The sequence below is a fragment of the Daucus carota genome, chromosome 7, assembly GCF_001625215.2.
Source record: "Daucus carota subsp. sativus chromosome 7, DH1 v3.0, whole genome shotgun sequence".
NCBI classification, from domain to species: domain Eukaryota; kingdom Viridiplantae; phylum Streptophyta; class Magnoliopsida; order Apiales; family Apiaceae; genus Daucus; species Daucus carota.
This window is the reverse complement of record NC_030387.2, coordinates 3,950,863-3,970,925: the sequence shown is the minus strand read 5'-3', so window position 1 is coordinate 3,970,925 and position 20,063 is coordinate 3,950,863. Positions and strand designations below refer to the sequence as shown.

The window sequence follows — 20,063 nt, the reverse complement described above, 5'->3', positions numbered from 1 at the left end:
GTGGGTGACAAAGAAAGTAGCGTGACAATTAAAATTTTTTATAACAAGTCAACATAAACCATTAATGATAAGCAGGTGAGTAAAACTAGGTCATTGAGAATACGAAAATGACTAATATAATGGAATTTAAAACTAGTCAAAAAACATCTAATATAGTGGAATGGAGGGAGTAATACATGTACAGATTTGGAGTATATTTAGATAATTTATTGCATTATATATTATATATTCAATTTTTTTTATTAATAAGCAAAAATTTTATAAACATTTTGATAAAAGTTTGAGCGGAATGATGGGGAACACTAGAAAGACCCTTATTTTAATTATATTTTATTTAAATGAAATTCTAGACGTTAGATTATACTGATTAAAAATGAATGGTCGAATCGTGAGTCTCCATGATTCTCCATATAACATGGGTCTCCATGAAATGGGACTATATGTGTGTGTATGATTCTTACTATTTATTTCATTCGTACTACAAAAGACTAAAATTTGCATTGTCATTTTTTCACATAAAAGAGAAACCAACAGAAATACTGAACATAAGAAAATAATTTACAAAGTAAGCAAATTCCTCAAATAAACAAAGTATATTATTGAAAACTAATTTATTTAATCAATCACATCTCTAAAATTTATACAATGTCATGGATAAACGTAAATTCTCCAAATCATATCCGATGATATAGTCCTGTTGAGCAGTCAAACCAATAATAGTTAGATTTTGTATAGTTGGTCCATATATTGTGCTAGATCTAACTGTCAGGCAAAAATAATTTAGTAAGTCATGATCTATAAACAAACTATCTTCATCCAGCTGTAGACTTGCTCCTTCAGCAAACTCGAATAAAAGAACTGGAAAGTTGGTTTCTTTCAGTTCTTCGAGTGATCCAATGAAACAATATTTGTCTCTCATGTCCTTAAAACCTCTTTTATTTAATTCATTTAAAATGAGGGGATGAAGTACCCCGTCATACGCCTCCTTTGCTACATATGTAAAGATACTGCCAGTGTCTATAATCACTCCAGTGCCACCTCCATGTGCTTTTTTAGCAAATATTTTTCGATCAATAGCAAGACATTGTTCTCCCAAAATTATGCACTCCATATCGAGATGATACTGAGCTCCGTCTATATGAAGAGGTGTTGTTAGACCATTTTGTATGTCTGCATCGCCTAATATCAGCCTGGCATAGGGATGAAAGGTATCGGTTACCTTGCCATTGATATAGTAAGTGAATTTCTTAGCTCCCAAGTCACCAAGCCTATGGACAAAGGAAGGGTATGGGGGACTAAGTCCGAAAATTCCATAAAAATTGTCTTCATGAAACAACCTACCCCTTCCTTTGTAATATATATCCATTATCACTTTATCTAATACATCATTCTCGAATACAAACCTATCATATGCAATGCAGGTTTGTAACCCGTGGTTTCCATCAGCATAACTTGTGTAGTGCATGCACTTGTCATTTGAGTTGCAAAAAGTTTTCATTATCTTTTTGCATGTATCACTATGGCATTTGATATAGCCAGAAGTAGATGATCTATGTGATGAATAATTGAATTCTCGTCTTAGAGAATCTCCAATGACCCATGTAAGACGACTGCCGGTGTCCATGGCCAGATATTGTCTGACCGGCGGTTCTCCTATGGATAAATTAACAAAAAAGAGATGTTGCATTGCGGAAGTGGGTATTATCAGTTGAACATCAATGCTTTCTTGTTGTTGTAAAGTAGCAATTTTTATCATGACGTGTTCATCATTTCTTTCTAAAAAGTTTAGGAGATTATCGGATTTATGGAAAGGGAGGGAGGGAGAGAAACGATGAACGAGTTGTAACGTAACTCTTCTATTTGGTTTAAGGTATGCATCGGCTAAACACAAAAAAACTAAGAATATTGGCAATATATATGATGTAGTGACCATTTTGATATGGTGGTTTGTATGTTGCTTCTTGGTGGTGGGGGGAGTTTGCTAATAAATCCACATTTAAGGGTTAAGCAAGTGAGACGTTTCTGGCAAATTGTTGATAAAATACTATCCTTGTGTTGCTTCTTATAGAATATTTTCTCATGCTTCTTTGGTGTTGAGTTTAAGTAGAAAACTGGTAAAACACGATCATTGCGTTGCTTTTTAAAGAATATTTGCTCATGCTTCTTTGGTGTTGAGTTTAAGTTGAAAACTGGTTAACCACTTTCATGATCTGGTTAGTAACATACCATTCCACACTTTGTGATTCGTACAAGAATGAATTTTGAAATCAACAACCCTTTTTTATTTGAGAATCATTCTGAATCCTTATTTTTTGGTTATTTACAAACTATCATCATTTTTACCACTTGAATCATTAAATGAATTAAGCCCCAAACTGTTATATTATTTGATGTGATCCAACGTTGATGGCTTTAGATAACTATTTGTATTATTGTAAAAATAGGAATATGAGGCAATGGATGGTCTTAGAAATCAAGAATCAGAAGTTTAGAAATGATTGGTTGACATGTAAGGAATCAGGAACTAGGAATACCAGGAAAGATTAATTGGACAAGTAATCGAAAATATTTAAATAGCATTAATAATATATATTTGATAGTTTCACCTTTTCTATAAAACATATCATTTAAACATAACTTACAAAGAGTAATTGGATTTTAAAAGTCGAATCTGTATAACAATGTGTACTTATCCACAGTGCTACAAGGTGTACTTATCAAAATTGTTTTACACCCTACATTTGAAAGCCTTTGATTGGTTTTATGGACCAATTTGGGATGGGGGGGGGGGGGGGAGATAATATGAACTTATTTTCTTCTTTTTTTGTTTGTTTTTTTAAGGATCTTTGGTAGAGATTTTTTTATGGATTTTTCCTCTCAGACATTAAAGTATTATTATCTAAACATCCGGAGATATCTTGCATGTTTTTTAGTTAGATGATAATCTTTTTTGGATGAATGAAATCCCTTATAGCGGCTGTTAGGTCCTGGAATGATTGTAGAAGGGGGGGTGAATTCAATCGTCACAAAATAATCGCGGCGGAATAATCTGATTCGTGTTTAACTTGTTAATCAGATTTTAGATAATTAATATAACAATGTGTAAGTCGTTATATAATTAATATGGTTCAGTTTTAATGTCCACTAAAGTTCGTAGAATAAATTCGACAGGAAGTATTCTAACTTAGCGGTATAAAACAACTGAATGATCAAAGCACAGAAACTGTGAATTTAACGAATAGCAAGTTACTAACAACTGAAAAGTTTACAATGCTTGAACACATGAAATGAAGAAAATGAAGGCCTATTTATAGGCAAACACTTGAACTAGAATGACATTCCATGCTATGACAATTTTGGCTATGACTTAGATAGGTATGACAATCACAAAACTAGGTATGACAATTACATAACAAGGTATGATATTTGCATTGATTTTCATACTGAAATCAGGAGAAGGAATGACATTTGAGTCGATTGTCATGCTGGGCAGTTCGGTATGACATTTGATGAACTTGTCCTCCAAGATAAGCTCGGTATGACAATCTCAATGATTGTCATACATGAGCAAACGGTATGACAATTTATGTCATAACAACAGTACTCAATATAACATAGGGAGATGTTATAGCAGCAGGGGACGGTATGACAATATCAGAAAATGTCATAGCCACTGAGAATTCCACCATCAAGATTAAAGACGCTATAAACGAACTTTTATGTGTTGATCTTGAATATTATTTTCACAATTTGAAAATCATCAAACAATATAATGATACCAGTCATAATTTTTTAGTTTAGTCGTAAATAATATTTTAAATAATTCAAATTTATATATAATTAATCATCTTTAAGTAGTTTTAAATATAATCATCAATTAATCACTAACATCTTTCAACTCTAACAACCATTAAGATTATTATTCTCCTTATGAGTTATATTTTAGAATATATATAGTGATTAGTGATTTATAAAATAATTGTCTTATTTCTTGATTGCGACGATTATATCATAGAATATAATCTGCTGATTGTCGGATGTTTACAAATATTGTAGACTAAAAAAAATTAAAATTAAAACGAATAGATATTTTTTAAATAATTTTGAACTCCAATACTCCTTATTTTGTGAACTCTATAGAACGGGGACCCATATTGTTATGAAATAAATTTAAAATAAGATCAAATTTTAATATATAGAAAATCTTATATCAAAATAACAATAATTTAGATATCATTTTAAAACAATAATTTAAATAAATAAAATAAAAATATGATAATGTAATTAAAAAAAACATTATCCTTTCAATAAATAATAAATTTTAAAAATTTATTTAAACCCGTGCTTGGCACGGGTCATAAACTAGTAACAATTAAGCAGAATAATGTTTTCATATGCATGGGTAAGGAATTTATTATTAAGGTTTACCTTTGGACAATAGTTCAAACGCCAATTCTCGTAGTAGTGCAACATCAAGAAAGAGCATCATACTGAGCTCAAACAACAGACTATCAATTTGAAAGAACTTTTGACCCAAAAAACTGAAGAAAGATAAAGATGTAAGAGCACTGCTCCAACTTATCATAAGTTCAGAAGTCCATTGAAGCATCCGAGAGCTATCGCTAACCATATTAACTTGGTGGATAAAGTTTTCCAGTAATGGCAAGTAATTCTCTAATTTATGGATGTCCTGATTATAATCATCCACACACAAGAAGAAGAATATAAACATCAAGAGTTTTTAGCTTTTATAACACAATTTTTTTACTATCTCTGTCCCTTTTTAGTTGTCCAGTTTTGACTTTCAACAATCAAATTAGCCAAACTTTGACTGAACTTTATATATATTATATTATGAAAAAATATTTAAAAATTATATCATTATAAAGTAAATACAATCTATTTTAAAATGTAATTTTCAGTCTTTTAAATAATAAAAGAATTTTTTGTAATCTCTGGTCAAAAAATGGTCAATTTGACCATTGAAAGTCAATAGTGGACAACTAAAAAGGGACGGAGGGAGTATTAAACATTAGTTTTCTAAGGTTATAGCCATGACTTGATATGGCACAGGAAGTGACCAGTGGCGGAACTAGAGGGGGGCTAAGGGATGCTAGAGCCCCCCTAACTTCGAAAAAACAATGTATATTTTTTTTCAACTACCGCTGAATTAGTGTGGAGTTCATTTCATCTCCATATTCTTCAAATTTAGGCTAAAGAACCCATATGAAGAATCTTAGTTCCCAAGAGATGAATAACCGTTTTACAGAAGGAAACATAGAGCTACTACTTTATATTTGCTCTTTGGATCCCAGGAATTAATTTTCTGTCTTGCACAATTTTATCCAAAGGATACCTCTTTATTAGACCTGGAGTTGTTATTAAATGAGTTAGACAAGTTTATCTATGATATATTGATGTGAGAGCGGATAAAGATTAATCTGGACTTCAAAGTATAGGAAATTTTTCAGTCATGACGGTTAAGACACACAGACACACCGCTTATCTCTTAGTTTATCTTCTGATTGAGTTAGCTTTAATTTTACCCGTTGTCATTGCTATTGTTGAGAGAGTTTTTTTCGCTATAAAAACGATCAAGACTTATTAGCGTGATAGGATGGGAGATGCATGACTGAATGATAGTATTATTGAGTAAGCTATTTATGCAAATATATATATATATGAAAAAATATTTCAGCCCCCTAACTTTTAGTCCTGGTTCCGCCACTAACGGGAACACAAATAGGCCACAATTTACATGCCTAAATACTATGCAGTTATACTACTTCAATTGCTACCTGTTCACATTGCAAAGTTGAGCCTCCGGACATTTCCCTTGCAACAACCATTGTGATAGAGCTTCTTTCGTTAAGAGCAAGTTCAATAGGTTACATATCTCATTACTTATTAATAATATAAAATAATGAATCCTAATGAGTCTTAGTGATTTGTGTAATCTATTTTTAGTGTCAACTCCAATAGCAATCTCTATATTTGTTCTCCTAAGATTATTTTAATAATAAATTTGAGAGAGAGAAGGGGAAAGAAAGGGAAAAGACAAAGAAAGAAGGAGAGATGTGATTATTTTATTCATAAAATATATTAAATAGGTAATAGTTATGGGTTACTTATAAATATGTAATGGCTAGGAGATTTGAAGTTGTAGTGATTTAAGTAAGAGAGTGTTGGAGTGCTTTTTTTTAGTACATTATCTAAATGTGAGTTTAGGAACAAGTTTATGTAACCTATTGGACTTGCTCTGATAGACTCCTCGATCATTTTAGGCTTAGAACTCAACTCTTTCAGCTGTTCAAGTGCGCCAGAATCACGAGCAATGAATACATCTTCAAAGATAATCTCACCATCCGAAGAAGTATATATATTCTGGTTCCGTTACAGGAAAATATAATGGCCCTGTTTGGGAGTTAGCTGTTAGCTGTAGCTGATTGAATTAGCTGATTGAAATTAGCTGTTTTGTAAGAAAGTGTTTGGTAAATAGCTGATTGAATTAGCTGTTTGTACTTTACCCAGACACATTGCCAATCATCTAATTGAAAAAGCTATTCCTAATAGCTTTTTCAAAATTAGCTTTTTGGATCCAAAAAGCTATTTCAATAAGCTAACTACCAAACACCAACATTAGCTTTTTCATTTGGTCAAACATCTAATTTGATCCAAAAAGTTAATTTCATCTCAAAAAGCTAAAGCACAAAATCAAAATTAAACAAAACAGAATTATAGGCAAGTAAACGCAATTAACCTAAATCACGAAATTTACACTAATGTTTTGTTTATTACATAAATAAAGACCTAAAATATGCCTCTAGTGCCGTGAACCGCAAACGCCGAAGAAAGATACAAATTTGGATGAGTGAGAGGAACGTGCATGGTTTATCGAATAGTTATAAGCCAAATTACTTGTAACCGTAACCTCTTCCGATGGCATAAGAGTTGGGAGAGTGGAAGATAGATTTAGTTTCAGAAGATCAGCGAGCGGAGCCGGAGGCTCCTCGAGTTCTGCGATTAGCAAGTAGACTAGCTCGTATTCGCCGTCGGGGTATGGAGATGATGCAGAAAGAGTGGGTATGAAGCTTGAAATCAACAGAAATAATGTCAATAATACTAGTTCAAAATCCATGGCGGTACGTGATCAAACTGGGGTTTTTTTTTAAAACTAAACTGGGGTTTTAACTACTTTTATCTAGGGCTGTTCACGAACAGAGCTGTTCGCGAACAAGCTCGAGCTCGGCTCGATAAAAGCTCGGTTCGGCTCGGTTCGTTAAGAACTCGAGCTCGAGCTCGAACACATAAATGTGTTCGTTAAGAAAACGAGCTCGAGCCGAGCTTTTAGTGAGCTCGGCTCGAGTTCGGCTCGAGCTCGTTCGGCTCGAACTCGCTCGTTAAAAGCTCGAAAATTATGAATTTTTTTGTACCCAAATTTTTTTTATAATACTTGTAGATAGCTTTCGAACGTTTAAAGATAAAAGTTACATAATAAGAACTTATTAATCAGATGGAGCCAAGAAGCAAGTCAATATGATGTTTATTGCTAAGAAGCATCAAGCTCAAACTCAAACAATAAAACTCAAACTCAAACTATAAAACTACTTAATAATTCAAATAAGAACACAAATTACAAAGTAAATGACAAAGCTTTAGTAGTTTGTAAACCTAATTGATGAACAATACACAGAAATGGAACAAAAATACTTGAAAATTGAATAAAGAAAGCTCAGTACTTACATTTACTTCAAGCGTGATTCAATGATCAGGAATTAGGGATTAGATGGGAGGAATTTAGCCGTTTATGAGGTTATTTTGAAACTAAGATTTGTTTTGGGGATTTATATCTGAAATGAACGAACGACTCGGAGTCTGGGATTGAGTGACGGACTATAGTAATGCTTTAGGTTTTTTAATTATTGGGCTGGGCTTATTTTTGGGCTGGGTTAAACGTATTTTAATGAGCTCTTAACGAGCTATTCGATAACACAACGAGCTCGACTCGGCTCGAATTTGTTCGCGAACAAGCTCGTGTTCGGCTCGTGAGGTAACGAGCTCGAGCTCGAACACGTTTTTTTGTTCGGTAAGAAAGCTCGGCTCGGCTCGGTTCGTCAGAAAAAAAATAAAAACTCGGCTCGTTTATGTCAAAACTCGGTTCGACTCGGTTCGTGAACAACCCTACTTTTATCCTTTCTTTTGAAGTGAGTTTTTACTAGACTGATTTTGTTATATATATTTAAATTCTAATCAAAGTTGGTTATAATAATTGTAAATTTGAATATAATCTAATTTATTAATTAATAATATTTAATCAAATATCGATATAATACCAAGTACTTTCTTATATAAAAAATATATAATAATGTGAAAATTCAATATAAAAAAATTATATCATGTCAACTCCAACCATACATTTAAATTTGGATCACCAAATTATCCAAATTTAGGGCGAGATCCAAATCATATTCCAATCATATGATCCAAATATAGATCCAAATTCACTCATCCTTATAATATTCATATACTTTGATATTAAATATTTTAAAAAATAAGTAACTAATTTCATCATTAATTATAATAATACAATTAATAAGACAAAGATAAAATATTACAAAATAATTGGAAAAGTTAAAACGGTACATAAAAATAAATTAAAAGTATTAAAATACTAATTCTCAGAATTAGAATATTTTTCCCACAAATGCTCAATAAGTGTATTTCGAAGTTCAAGATGGGCAATATTTATCTTTGATTTTTCTGTAGCGGTTGATAAATTGTTGAAATTTATGTATTTTGAAATTTTAATTTATAATTAATCGTTGTTTTAATTATATTCCAATCTTAATTAATCTATCTTTAATAACATTAACAAAATCATCAAATAATAGAAATAATAATATTTTAATATTAAAAAGATTTGAATTAGTGAACAGTTGTGTACCAAATTTGGACCGGTACTATTCACTGATCCAGCGATGAGTTGTTTGGGGCAGAATTGCCTCAAATTTGGATTTTGGATCACGGTCGGAGATATTCTCATATTTTATGTCGTATTTTATATAAATTTAAGATTAGTTAAAAATATAGAAATTATTAGTTTATATTATATTAATCATTATTTTTTAACTTCAAGTTCTTTATATATCACCTTTTTGTTATCAAATTACATGCAACAAAATTAAGACATTAGAGTTTTAGAAAATGAGAATCATATTTTATGAATAATGTATTCTTATTAAGATTATTTTTTAAAGAGATTAAACGTGAAATAAAGTATATGAAAGAATATTCTTATTAAGATTATTTTTTATTTTAAATTGATGAATTCTAAATTCAACGTGTTACAAAAAATTAAAATTTATTTTTGTAGATATGAGAATAATGACAAAAATATCAAATTTTGTGTCAAAATGTATTATCTAAATGATGCAATGTTGATGATAAATTTGCAATATTATAGGTTTATAACTCCATGTAGACGTGAATTAACTGTGCTTCACAATAGAGATAAAATTACAGAAAAAGAGTTGTCTCAGCAGCACACGATATTTAATGATCCTATAATCTTATAAATGTCCAGTCCAGTACTTCTCCACTTTGCATATGCCATAATTTCTGTACATATAAACTGGAGCTTTCATACTTGTACATTGAAGGATGTCAAAATACGTCCACTTCTAAGCTCTGTAGCTATCTGTCCATTACATTATAAAAGAAAGTGCTCTTTCCCATCTTTGGGGATGATAAGGTATAAACTTAACAATTCTTGTACCTTCAGATATGGGAGACTCGTATTGAGCTGGAATCTTATCATGCCAGACAAAGTCATTCTCGTGTTCATATTTCTCCAACATTCTTGTCAACTTATCAGCCTCCTGATTAAGAACCAACCTCCAGGACTCATTTCCTTGAAGATTGATCTGTGCTGTTAAAAGAGCCTTTCGAAGAGCTCCAATTGCAACACCAATCTGACCATCGGCCTTTAAACTTTCTGCACGGTACACGTTACTTCTCAATTCATGAATGACCTTGCTAAATGAAATGAATTCCTGCCAATCCAGAAAGATGACTGAGAGAAGATTGTAGCTCATAAAAACTTAATCTTGACTCGACAAAAAATGGACAAAATTTACTTCAAACAAAACAAACAATAAGAAGAGAGAATACAATCACTACAGGAAATTTAAGAACTTTAAAATGTCCAAAATACATCTCTTTTTTTTGAGGAAGATAGACATGAGAATATAAGCAAAGATCAGATCTTTAGTTGCCTTGATCCAACTGCATCTACTTTTATAGGTAGATAGATAAGTAACATCCTTACAAAGGAAGCTAAGTTTAGTTTCACCTCTTTCGTTTCTTCTACAGTGGTAGGCAATCATCCACTAGTATCGAAGACATGCAAACTAACAAGCCCGATTATAATAATACGGCCAGTCGGCCACAACACAGCAAAGAATGGGATAAGAATAATAGAAACCATCGAAGAATGGATTATACAGATTGCATATTACCACAAAGCGCGCTGAAATATCTTTTCTATCCTCAGTCACTGAATGTAATATGACAGTTGCTTCATCTAGCAACTGTACAACACCATAATGCAACTTTGCCAATAGACTTTGTGTGTTGCCCTTCTCCTCAGATTTCATTGTGATCACAGCCTGAAAGAGAAGTTTTTATTTAATTATCTTTGTTAATGAATACCATCGGAGAAGTTTAAGCTTTCGTATTAATCAATAGAAAGCAGACTTTCACCTCACCTGAGCCTCGGCCAAACAAATAAGGCTCACAATAGAACACACAGATGATGTAACTTCTGGTGGCCTCTCCGGAGGCAGTGCAGGCTGTAAAGAGGGAAGGACCTCATTCGCCAAGTAGTGATAAACTCCAGCAGCTCTCCTAAATAGAGTGGCAGATTGCACCAAATCTACAGTGATGCATAACAATTAAGCAGAATAATGTTTTCATATGCATGGGTAAGGAACTTATTATTAAGGTTTACCTTTGGACAATAGTTCAAACGCCCATTCTCGTAGTAGTGCACCATTAAGAAAGAGCATCATACTGAGCTCAAACAACAGACTATCAATTTGAAAGAACTTTTGACCCAAAAAACTGAAGAAAGATGAAGATGTAAGAGCACTGCTCCAACTTATCCTAAGTTCAGAAGTCCATTGAAGCATCCTAGAGCTATCGCTAACCATATTAACTTGGTGGATAAAGTTTTCCAGTAATGGCAAGTACTTCTCTAATTTCTGGAGGTCCTGATTATAATCATCCACACATATGAAGAAGAATCTAAACATTAAAGAGTTTTTAGCTTTTATTACACAATAAACATTAGTTTTCCAAGGTTATAGCCATGTCTTGTCATGGCACAGGAACACAAATAGGCCACATTTTACATGCCTATATACTATACAGATATACTACTTCAATTGCTACCTGTTCACATTGCAAAGTTGAGCCTCCAGACATTTCCCTTGCAACAGCCATTGTGATAGAGCTTCTTTCATTAATAGACTCCTCGATCATTCTACGTTTGGAGCTCAACTCTTTCAGCTGTTCAAGTGTGCCAGAATCATGAGCAATGAAGACATCTTCAAAGATAATCTGTGACCAACAGATACAATATTACAAATCTATCCATTAATTATAAAGACGCCTTCATTGTTTTATCATCCACAACACGAATAACAGTTTCTTGATTTAAAAAATTAACTACATATAAGTAAAATACCAAGGGAGAGTGCATTTCTGGTTTACCTTTTATTACAAAAATAAGCACTAAAATAAATCTAGGAGACCAAATCTATACGAATCAAAAGCACTTGAACAACACACAATGCTCTAAACAACAAAAAATACATCATACAATTTATAATACCACAACCACTCTATTGCCCTTTAACATTTTTTGTCATGGAAGCAAACATCAAATTCAGAGCCAAAGTAGCATGATCACTGAAAACTTCCAGCAATTTTATCATAATCAAACCCTAAACTTAAATTCCACAAATTACTACTTTTTCTTACAAGACTACACAAAGCAACCCTTGATTCTTCTCTAGCACAGACTTTCCAACCATTGATTTCCCAAAATCAAGAACAGAATTATGTGCTAAAGGTCCAAGCTTTACCTACTTTTAAGAAACATAGATCACATAAACGAAAACCCTTTTTCATAATCTATAATTACAACATGAAGGGGAATTAAAATTAAGAAGAGGGTAACAAAAAAAGTAGAAATTTTAATTACCTTCTTGGTTTTAAGCTTCAGGGGATCTGAAAAATGTTGCTGCAGCATCTTTGGTTTTGCGTCAAGTTGGTCACTCCAAGTTTACCAACTGTAACTGGTTTGACCCCTTCACTTGAGTTTCATGTTAAATTCATTCAAAAAGTCCCTCTAAACAGCTGTATATATACATGACATGTACAGTACAGAATACAGATATATGAGGTTCATTTGCTTTCGAAGGGAAGATGAGTGGACCAGAGGCTCAATCGGTAATGTTTATTTTTATCTTAGGCCCAAGGTATGTAACTTTAGTTAGGGTAGCAATAGACCATGAGCCATCTGGGCCTTTGGGTTTTTAAAAAACTTTTAAATTTTGTTTTCCGAATTCCGAACTTTTCTGTATTTGTTTGCCTGCCAAATCAGTTCTTGGAAACATGTCTTTTTGTGTTTATTTAAGAAAATTCAAATTAAATTCTCCTCCCTCATCAGCGTAGCCGACTACCTCCTCTCCTCTATCCTCTATTAGAGTTTGTCCATTTTCAAATAAATTTAGAGGCTTTCAATAGTTTTTTCCGGTGGAAAGGACCAACTCTTTTATTATTTTTTACTCTCGTTAATTTACTCTCAATAAAACTCAATATTTTGGGTGTTTGTGGGTCTCTGCTCATTTTGTCTCTCTTTTGGAGTGTTTTTGTTTAGTTACGATCGGGTTTATTTAGTGTTGGATTTGTTGAGAATGATTTTATTGATATTTTTGGTGATCTGCAAAGACTGTATCGAACGTTGGACGATGGTGATTGCAAGAGCTCATTTTTCTCAACCAAAGATTGTTCATCCTTCACGGGTTTACACTTTCGATATGTCTATAGTTGGTATCCGGCATGTAGATAGCTGGGGTGCCTTCGGCACGTCTATAGTTGGTGTCTGATATGTTGATAGTTGTGGTGTCGCTTCTCTAATCTCGATGTATGCCATTGGTGCTTTTGAACATTGGGCTAATAATGATTTTTATGTGATATGATCAACTGCGATATTACTATTTTCAGAGATGTTAGTGCAATTTGGATTGCTTGTGATGTCTTCGATTTCGTTTTTTGCTTCAAAAATTATTAAATTCTATGTGTTAAATGATAAGAAAACAAATCATCAAATTGCTATTAGTATGTTATTTGTTTTATCACCTCATTGTATCGATAGTTGGGGGTTTATCCCGGCTATATTATATTCAAGTTAACAAAATCTTCTTGTATTTATCAAAAAAAATTCAAATTGCATCTGTTTTAAATTCTACGATGAAAGTGTAATGGTTTTCTTTCAAATAGGAATTTGTTTAGAAATGTTATGGATTTTCCATAAGAATGACTTTTCTAAAAGTTTTTAAGTATTTTATCTTCCCTTAAGTATTCTCTTTATTTTAAAATAACAACCACTTTGATTTTTTACAATGCATTTAATATTATTGCTTCTGTTAGATTTATTAGTCCTGTAATTGTTCTGTCATAACTAGTACTCATTCGTGTCATCCAATTCTTTACATTGGTTTTGGGTATAAAGGTTACGAAATATGTATAAAATAATGAAAAAAAAGAACAAAAAATGGGTGAAGTGATAAGACCCATTATTTTTTAATATATAAAAGAGATAGCGGAGTAAAAGTAATATTGTGAAAACTGAAGAAAAGTGAAAAAGTAGTGGAACCCATTAACTATTTTAGAAAAATTTTGTAATGTAAATAAATGAGTAGGATGTTTAAAAAAAGGTAAAAAATCTGGTGAGACGGAAAAAGTATATTATAACATTGACAAATTTGTCAGAGCGAAATGGATATTTTTAAAAATAAAATTGTATTTATCGACTAAAGTACAATGCACTGGTGCATAGATGCATATAAATAGATTTCACAGAGCTGATTTCACAAAATCTTAATAATCATATTTTTTGTCCCCTTCTCCTGCAGCCGAAAATGACCGTGTTTTGCAATCTTCAAACGAAATAATGAATTCAATATTGAAATATAATTACAAATCTGTATTGCTATCAAGGGAGCTGAATCAGCTACTCTCGAGCTATTGCGAGAGGTATTCTTATTGCGAAAGCAAGTATATCTGTATATGTGAATTCACAAATTTTCTAGCTAACTTCTTTTGACTAATATACGAGTCAATTCTTGTTTGCCACCGCTCTTGCCTTGTAAATTTCTCGTTCCGTTTTTACTTTTCTTCCTCCTGCATATCACAATATGTAGCCATTAGTATCTTGCAATTCGAACAACATATTTATCAACGACATATATGACCTCACTATAAAAGTCTTTATTACTCTACCGGTAAGTTATGCATAATAAAGATGAGTATATGATTTTATGCTTGCGTGTTTTAGAAATGAGTATCTGTACTCATACTTTTTTAATTTTCGAGGTAAGACAGACTCGAACCCGGAAGTTCCGCGACAACAGTATATAAATCCACCATGCGTATATGATTTAAGTATAAAAAGCAAAGAGGCAGAGAAAACGTACGATTCTTGTTTCTTCTTTTAGCTTTAACCATATGAGGAATGAAGACTCCAGTTCCGTTAACATTAGCTGATCTCCACAAGTTCGAAATCGTGCTCGGCACCGAGCTAGGAGGATTCTCCGTCTCCGTCCAATCAAAATATCTTTGATCTCGACGAGACGAATAATTATTAATTCGCCTCGTCGAATTATTCGCATGATCACCGCTCTCATCGGCCGTATTAATCAACACAAGAATTCTCCGCTCAAGTTCAGCATAAAACATGTCATCACCATCGTTTTCATAGCTGCTATTTTGATCAACACCGTGAATATCATAAAACAACTCCATGTGTGTAGCTAAGCAGAAGAATAAGAAGAGTAGTTTGGCTTGTAATTAAGGTTTGAATATGTGAAGTGGGTTTATATAGAGGGAAGAAAACGAGTAAAGAAATGTTTTTGCTTTTAAATTTCGAGTCAAAGTTTCGAGATGATGGGGTGGTGGATCTTTCCCGAGTGGATCCACATGTGGAAATATTTCAAGTATTGCAACTAGGTGGGAACACGTTTACTAGTATCCTGTCTACTATAAATAAAAATCAATATCGGTATTTTATTATTATTATATTATTAAAATAGAAGCAACCCTTACTTTGGACTTGTTTGAGATCATGTTTGACTGCTTAAAGTTTCTTGCTCTCGAGTAATTCTCGACTTTAAATCGATAAAAATGTATTCAGTTTCATTATCTGAAAGAATACTCCTCCGTCCTACAAAGTTGTATATGTAAAAGGAGCAGCATGCACATCAATAATATTGCTCTAAATTATAATTTTATAATTCAGTTTCATATTTTATAAAAAAAATAAAAACACGGGCCAAATAATTAACTTGTAAATTAAATGGGACGGAAAAGTAATATATAGGGGCCGTTTGGGTGAGCTTAAAATAAGTGCTTCTTGCTTAAAATAAAAAGGTGAAGTAGAAGTTAGAAGTTAGTTAAGACTTATAAGTGATTAAAGTGTTTGGGAAAAAAGCAGAAGTCATGAAACAAAAGCTAGGAATCGTAGCTTTTTATAAGTGCTTCTCGACTTTTTACACAAACGGTACGAAATAAGTGCTTCTAACTTAAAAGTCCAGAAGCGGGGCTTAAAAGCCCCGCCAAACAGCCACATAGTATAATTTATTTTTGAACTTATAAATCATATATTATATAAAATCAATCAAGTAGATAACTTATACCGTGATAGAAAATTATATTTTATATTAATCTAAACCGCGTGGGGCAGCAAGTAGCCACTCGACTGGCCGCCTTTGCAAGCAGGAGGAAGCCTCTTCTGGAACTGTGTTGTGATTTGTGAAGAGTAGCAGTGAAGTTATATTGTTGTTATATGTCAGTGCTGCCGTAACTTCCTTGTTATGATTAGTCAACTAAAGTCAACATGACAGATCCTAGACTTGGCTTTAGTTAGGCTTGCCAAATCAATAGTTGACCACTATATACTTAATCGTATCAAGACAGTTGAGTGGATTTATGTCCGCGCCAGAATCAAAAGATCTCGAGATATATTATACTATGGCTGAAATATATTTTTTCTATTTTCGTTTGTCACGTTTGCAAATGCATACTTTTGATCATCAGTGTCTTTAATATTATATCAATATTAAATACAAAATTGTCATTTTATTAAAGTACTCAACATTATGAATTCAACAAGATTACTCGTGATTATATTTAATTTTACAGACTAAATATAAATTAGTAATTTGTCTCATGAACATCTCGTATATTAAACGAAAAAAGTTTTTGGAAACGGAGAGAGGATTATTCATTTTTATATGTGTATCATCGAAATTACCTTGAGCTTACCACCCCCTGTTTGCTTATCCGTGTACCTAAGGCCGATGTTACGAATTGACCGAATTTCATTCGGGGCTGTTTTAATAAATTTAAAAAAAAACGTTTTTTACTTAAAGTAAAGAAGTAAATTAAAAGTGAGAACTTAATTAAGATTTACAGGTGATTAAACTGTTTGAGAAAGAAATATAAGTCCTAAAAAAACTAACATTCTCAGTTTTTCTAAATTTTATACAAACGGGTTAACAAAATCAGAATTGGACTTCTCGACAAAAAAGTCATAAGCATTGGTTGCCAAATAGGCACTTAATTTTAAAAAGTTTACTTATAATTTACAATGTAGAGTTGGATTGTAAAAATAAATAAATTTGACTATAAATTTTGAATAATATGACTTGTAAATTATTTAAAATTATATATTACAATGCAAATTTCTAGGACTTTTTCATAATTATTCAAATCTAAATTTATTTATTTATTGTAAAAATACGGAGGTTGTTTTTGCAACAATATGTGTAACTGATAGCAACCATACATGCAGCCATAAATGTAATTATGAATTTTTTTTTAAAAAATTACATTTATTTGCATAATAAATTGCAAGTGGTTGTAAATGACGAAAATGAGCATCCCTACGAAGCCTATTCTAATTTCACAGAAACAACCATAAAATTAAATAAAAGCGAAACAAAAAATCAACTAAAGTCAACCGACTTAGCAACAGACTTTTTTGCAAAGATTGTATATACAAGAGCATCTCCAACAATGGGTTGCCAAAATTTTTGTCAATCTTGTCAAATCATCATATATATTAATATTTAAATTTCAATTTTTTATCAACTTAACAATATTCTACTTCAATAATTAGCCGTCTTTGAAAGTTGCCTATGTGATCCCAAAATTAAATTATAAATGACAGATAAACTATTTTGAGAAATTATCAAGTTTTGTCAACTTTGAATCTTTGATTGGCAACCTGTTAACAACCATATAATTTCAATAGGTTAGCAATCAATTAATTGTCATGCCACATAAGATTTCACAACCCCTCGGCAACTCCTATTAGAATTGCTCTAAGACACATGTATTTTACCGCCTACTTAGCAGTTCAGAAGCAAGGTCATTACTTTATGCCGGATAATATGCAAATCATATTTAGACAATAAGAGCAGCAACTCTGAATCAGGGGAAAATGACTGTAGAATGATGGTGAGTTGTGTTAGAGAAGGAGAACGAAGGAGTAAGCTCGAGCGTGTTGAGGTTTCAGAGTTGGTGGAGCGCGGTGACTTCGACAGCCATATTACCGTCGTGTTTGTTCGTTGAAGAGAAAACAGGACAGCTGGGATTATGGTGAGTGAAGTTGTGTCGGGCAAGTCTTTGGAAACAAAGGTTGTGCAAGAGGGGTGTTCAAGTTTGGACTTACTGGGAAAAGTATAGTGAGTTGAAGGTGTGTTTGTAAGCAGCAGATGAGGCGGTGAGTGGTGTTTCACGATTAGACATAGTTGAGAGAAGGGGTGTTGGCCATCGAGTCATCTTTCATTGTATCTAGAAGAGAGATGAAGAGTGCGATGAGGATAGAAACATGAGACATTGGATGTTGATGTTGGTTTGAGGAATTAAATCTAAATAGAATTTCTTAAAAAATAGTGAAGTCGTAAGAAGTTGCATTATATATTCGCAATTATTTTAAAAAACCGTAAAATTATTAAAAAAAATAGTATATTAACATCCCAAACTTTAGCGGCTAGCAAAATATTTGATTTTACTCCGTATTTGAGCTTAATCCATACTTAGACATGGATTAAATAAAATATTATTCATCCGAAAGTACGCCCCAAATACGATGCTACCGAACATCCACTAAACTAATCAAGAGTAAATAACAAAGTGGTGGCGGTTATTTTCCAAATTTTACAAGATGGTTGCTCGACTTTGAAAACTACGTAATGGTGACCGGAGTTTACTTCCACATTTCAATAAGGTGGCGGCTGTGAACTTCCGTTAATTTTCCTTCGTTAACTCTAAAAAGTAAACGACAAAGTGGTGGTCGTAGTTTTCCAAATTTTCCTCTGTATAAAAATTTAAATATCAAACTTTATTCAAAAGAAAAAAATTAGTCAAAACTATGTTTTCTAGCAATATTAAATGCGTGCCGAACCCACATCCAACAGTATAAACAATTGAGGGTGACAGAGGGGAGTCTCTGGTATGGGACTTGCTCTGGTACGAATTCTGTGGATGGTCCATAATACAGGTTGACATGGACAGGAAATCTTTGGCCCATCCTTGTTACACCCCCTTTTAATAGTTGTAAATGTTGATCTGTAACTAACTATCTCAACTCTCAAGTACATTGAGTTTTTATATTAATCAGTGTCATGCACTTTACATTCTACGTACATGGCAAAGTATGTAAACGAGTAATACAAAGTTCTACAAAAGGTTGATGAGGAGAGATCTTGAAGCATCTAAAAATACCTCTGTAATAATCAGATATACATGGTCCCCTTCTGACATTATTGTATTCTTCCTTCCAAGCCCTTCAAATTGTTCTCCAGCTACTTATTTCAACTCATCTACAAAATTCGTCTAACTCGACGTGCCTTCCACATAAAGATGTGTAGCATTCATGTGAGCTAAGAATAAGGTGTACGAGCCAGCAACTAAAATATAGAGTAACAAGATTATGTGTCTGTTTGTTGAGCAGGACCTTAAAAGTTAAAAGTAGTTTCTGTCTTTCTTAATTCGTATGTATAAAGAAAAACTAGAAATAGTTATAAAAAATTGAAAATGTTATCTTTTCTTTCAAAGCTTTTACTTATTTTCCAAACAGTCTTAACTTGTTTTTTCCATTTACTCCACTTCTTTAATTTAAACAAAAATCGCTTCTGTTGAGCTAACTCAAAACGGTCCTCTTAATGAATCTGATATGGGGAAGTTGTTAGCATGACATGTATTGTGTTGTACGCGGGTTTGGGATGTTCTGCTGGGGGTTAGGTATTTATATTTCAGAACATCTGTTGATCTATTATAAGCTATTCCCTCCGTCCCTTTTTAGTTGTCACCTTTGATATTGTGTCGGTCAAATTGACCAAAGTTTGACTGAAATTTATTAAAATTATCAATTGAAAAAATACAAAATATATGTCACCGGAAATAACTTTTAATCTACTTTAAGATGTAATTTCAGTTTTTTAAAATAATGAAAGAGTTACCTGTAATCTTTGGTCATAAGTTAGTCAATTTGATAAACAAAAATAAAAATGTGACAACTAAAAAGGGACGGAGGGAGTATCCAATTTGTCCGTCAATACTGAAATCTGTTTATGTAACTACCATCAATGTCCTCAGTTTACACTAAATTTATCGGCTAATTACCAAGGAGACTCATCCGCAACGCATGAAAGACTTTAATTATTTATCATCAAACAAAAATATTTGTCGCATGAAAAATCAAGATAATTAAA

At 32.5% G+C, this 20,063-nt stretch overlaps 2 protein-coding genes and 1 long non-coding RNA gene across 3 annotated transcripts; all 3 read right to left on the bottom strand.

Annotated features, from left to right (window-relative positions):
* Nucleotides 1-631: 631 nt before the first annotated feature.
* Nucleotides 632-7,917, bottom strand: LOC108195355 (aspartic proteinase CDR1-like). The gene is made up of 3 exons (XM_064081376.1): nt 7,744-7,917; nt 5,799-6,414; nt 632-4,690 (listed from the first exon to the last, which is right to left on the bottom strand). Exon 3 carries the CDS (start codon nt 1,931-1,933, stop codon nt 632-634), a length of 1,302 nt encoding a protein of 433 aa, XP_063937446.1. The 5' UTR covers nt 1,934-4,690; nt 5,799-6,414; nt 7,744-7,917.
* A 1,561-nt stretch (nt 7,918-9,478) lies between these two features.
* Nucleotides 9,479-12,496, bottom strand: LOC108193324 (uncharacterized). Its single transcript, XM_017359929.2, has 6 exons — nt 12,266-12,496; nt 11,452-11,619; nt 11,009-11,270; nt 10,767-10,933; nt 10,518-10,667; nt 9,479-10,052 (listed from the first exon to the last, which is right to left on the bottom strand). The coding sequence occupies exons 1-6, from the start codon at nt 12,311-12,313 to the stop codon at nt 9,705-9,707; spliced, it is 1,143 nt and encodes a 380-aa protein (XP_017215418.1). The 5' UTR covers nt 12,314-12,496; the 3' UTR covers nt 9,479-9,704.
* Nucleotides 12,497-14,216: 1,720 nt separating this feature from the next.
* Nucleotides 14,217-15,137, bottom strand: LOC108194078 (uncharacterized). The gene is made up of 2 exons (XR_010285945.1): nt 14,763-15,137; nt 14,217-14,469 (listed from the first exon to the last, which is right to left on the bottom strand). It is a non-coding gene; the product is annotated as an uncharacterized LOC108194078 (long non-coding RNA).
* Between the last annotated feature and the right edge of the window lie 4,926 nt (nt 15,138-20,063).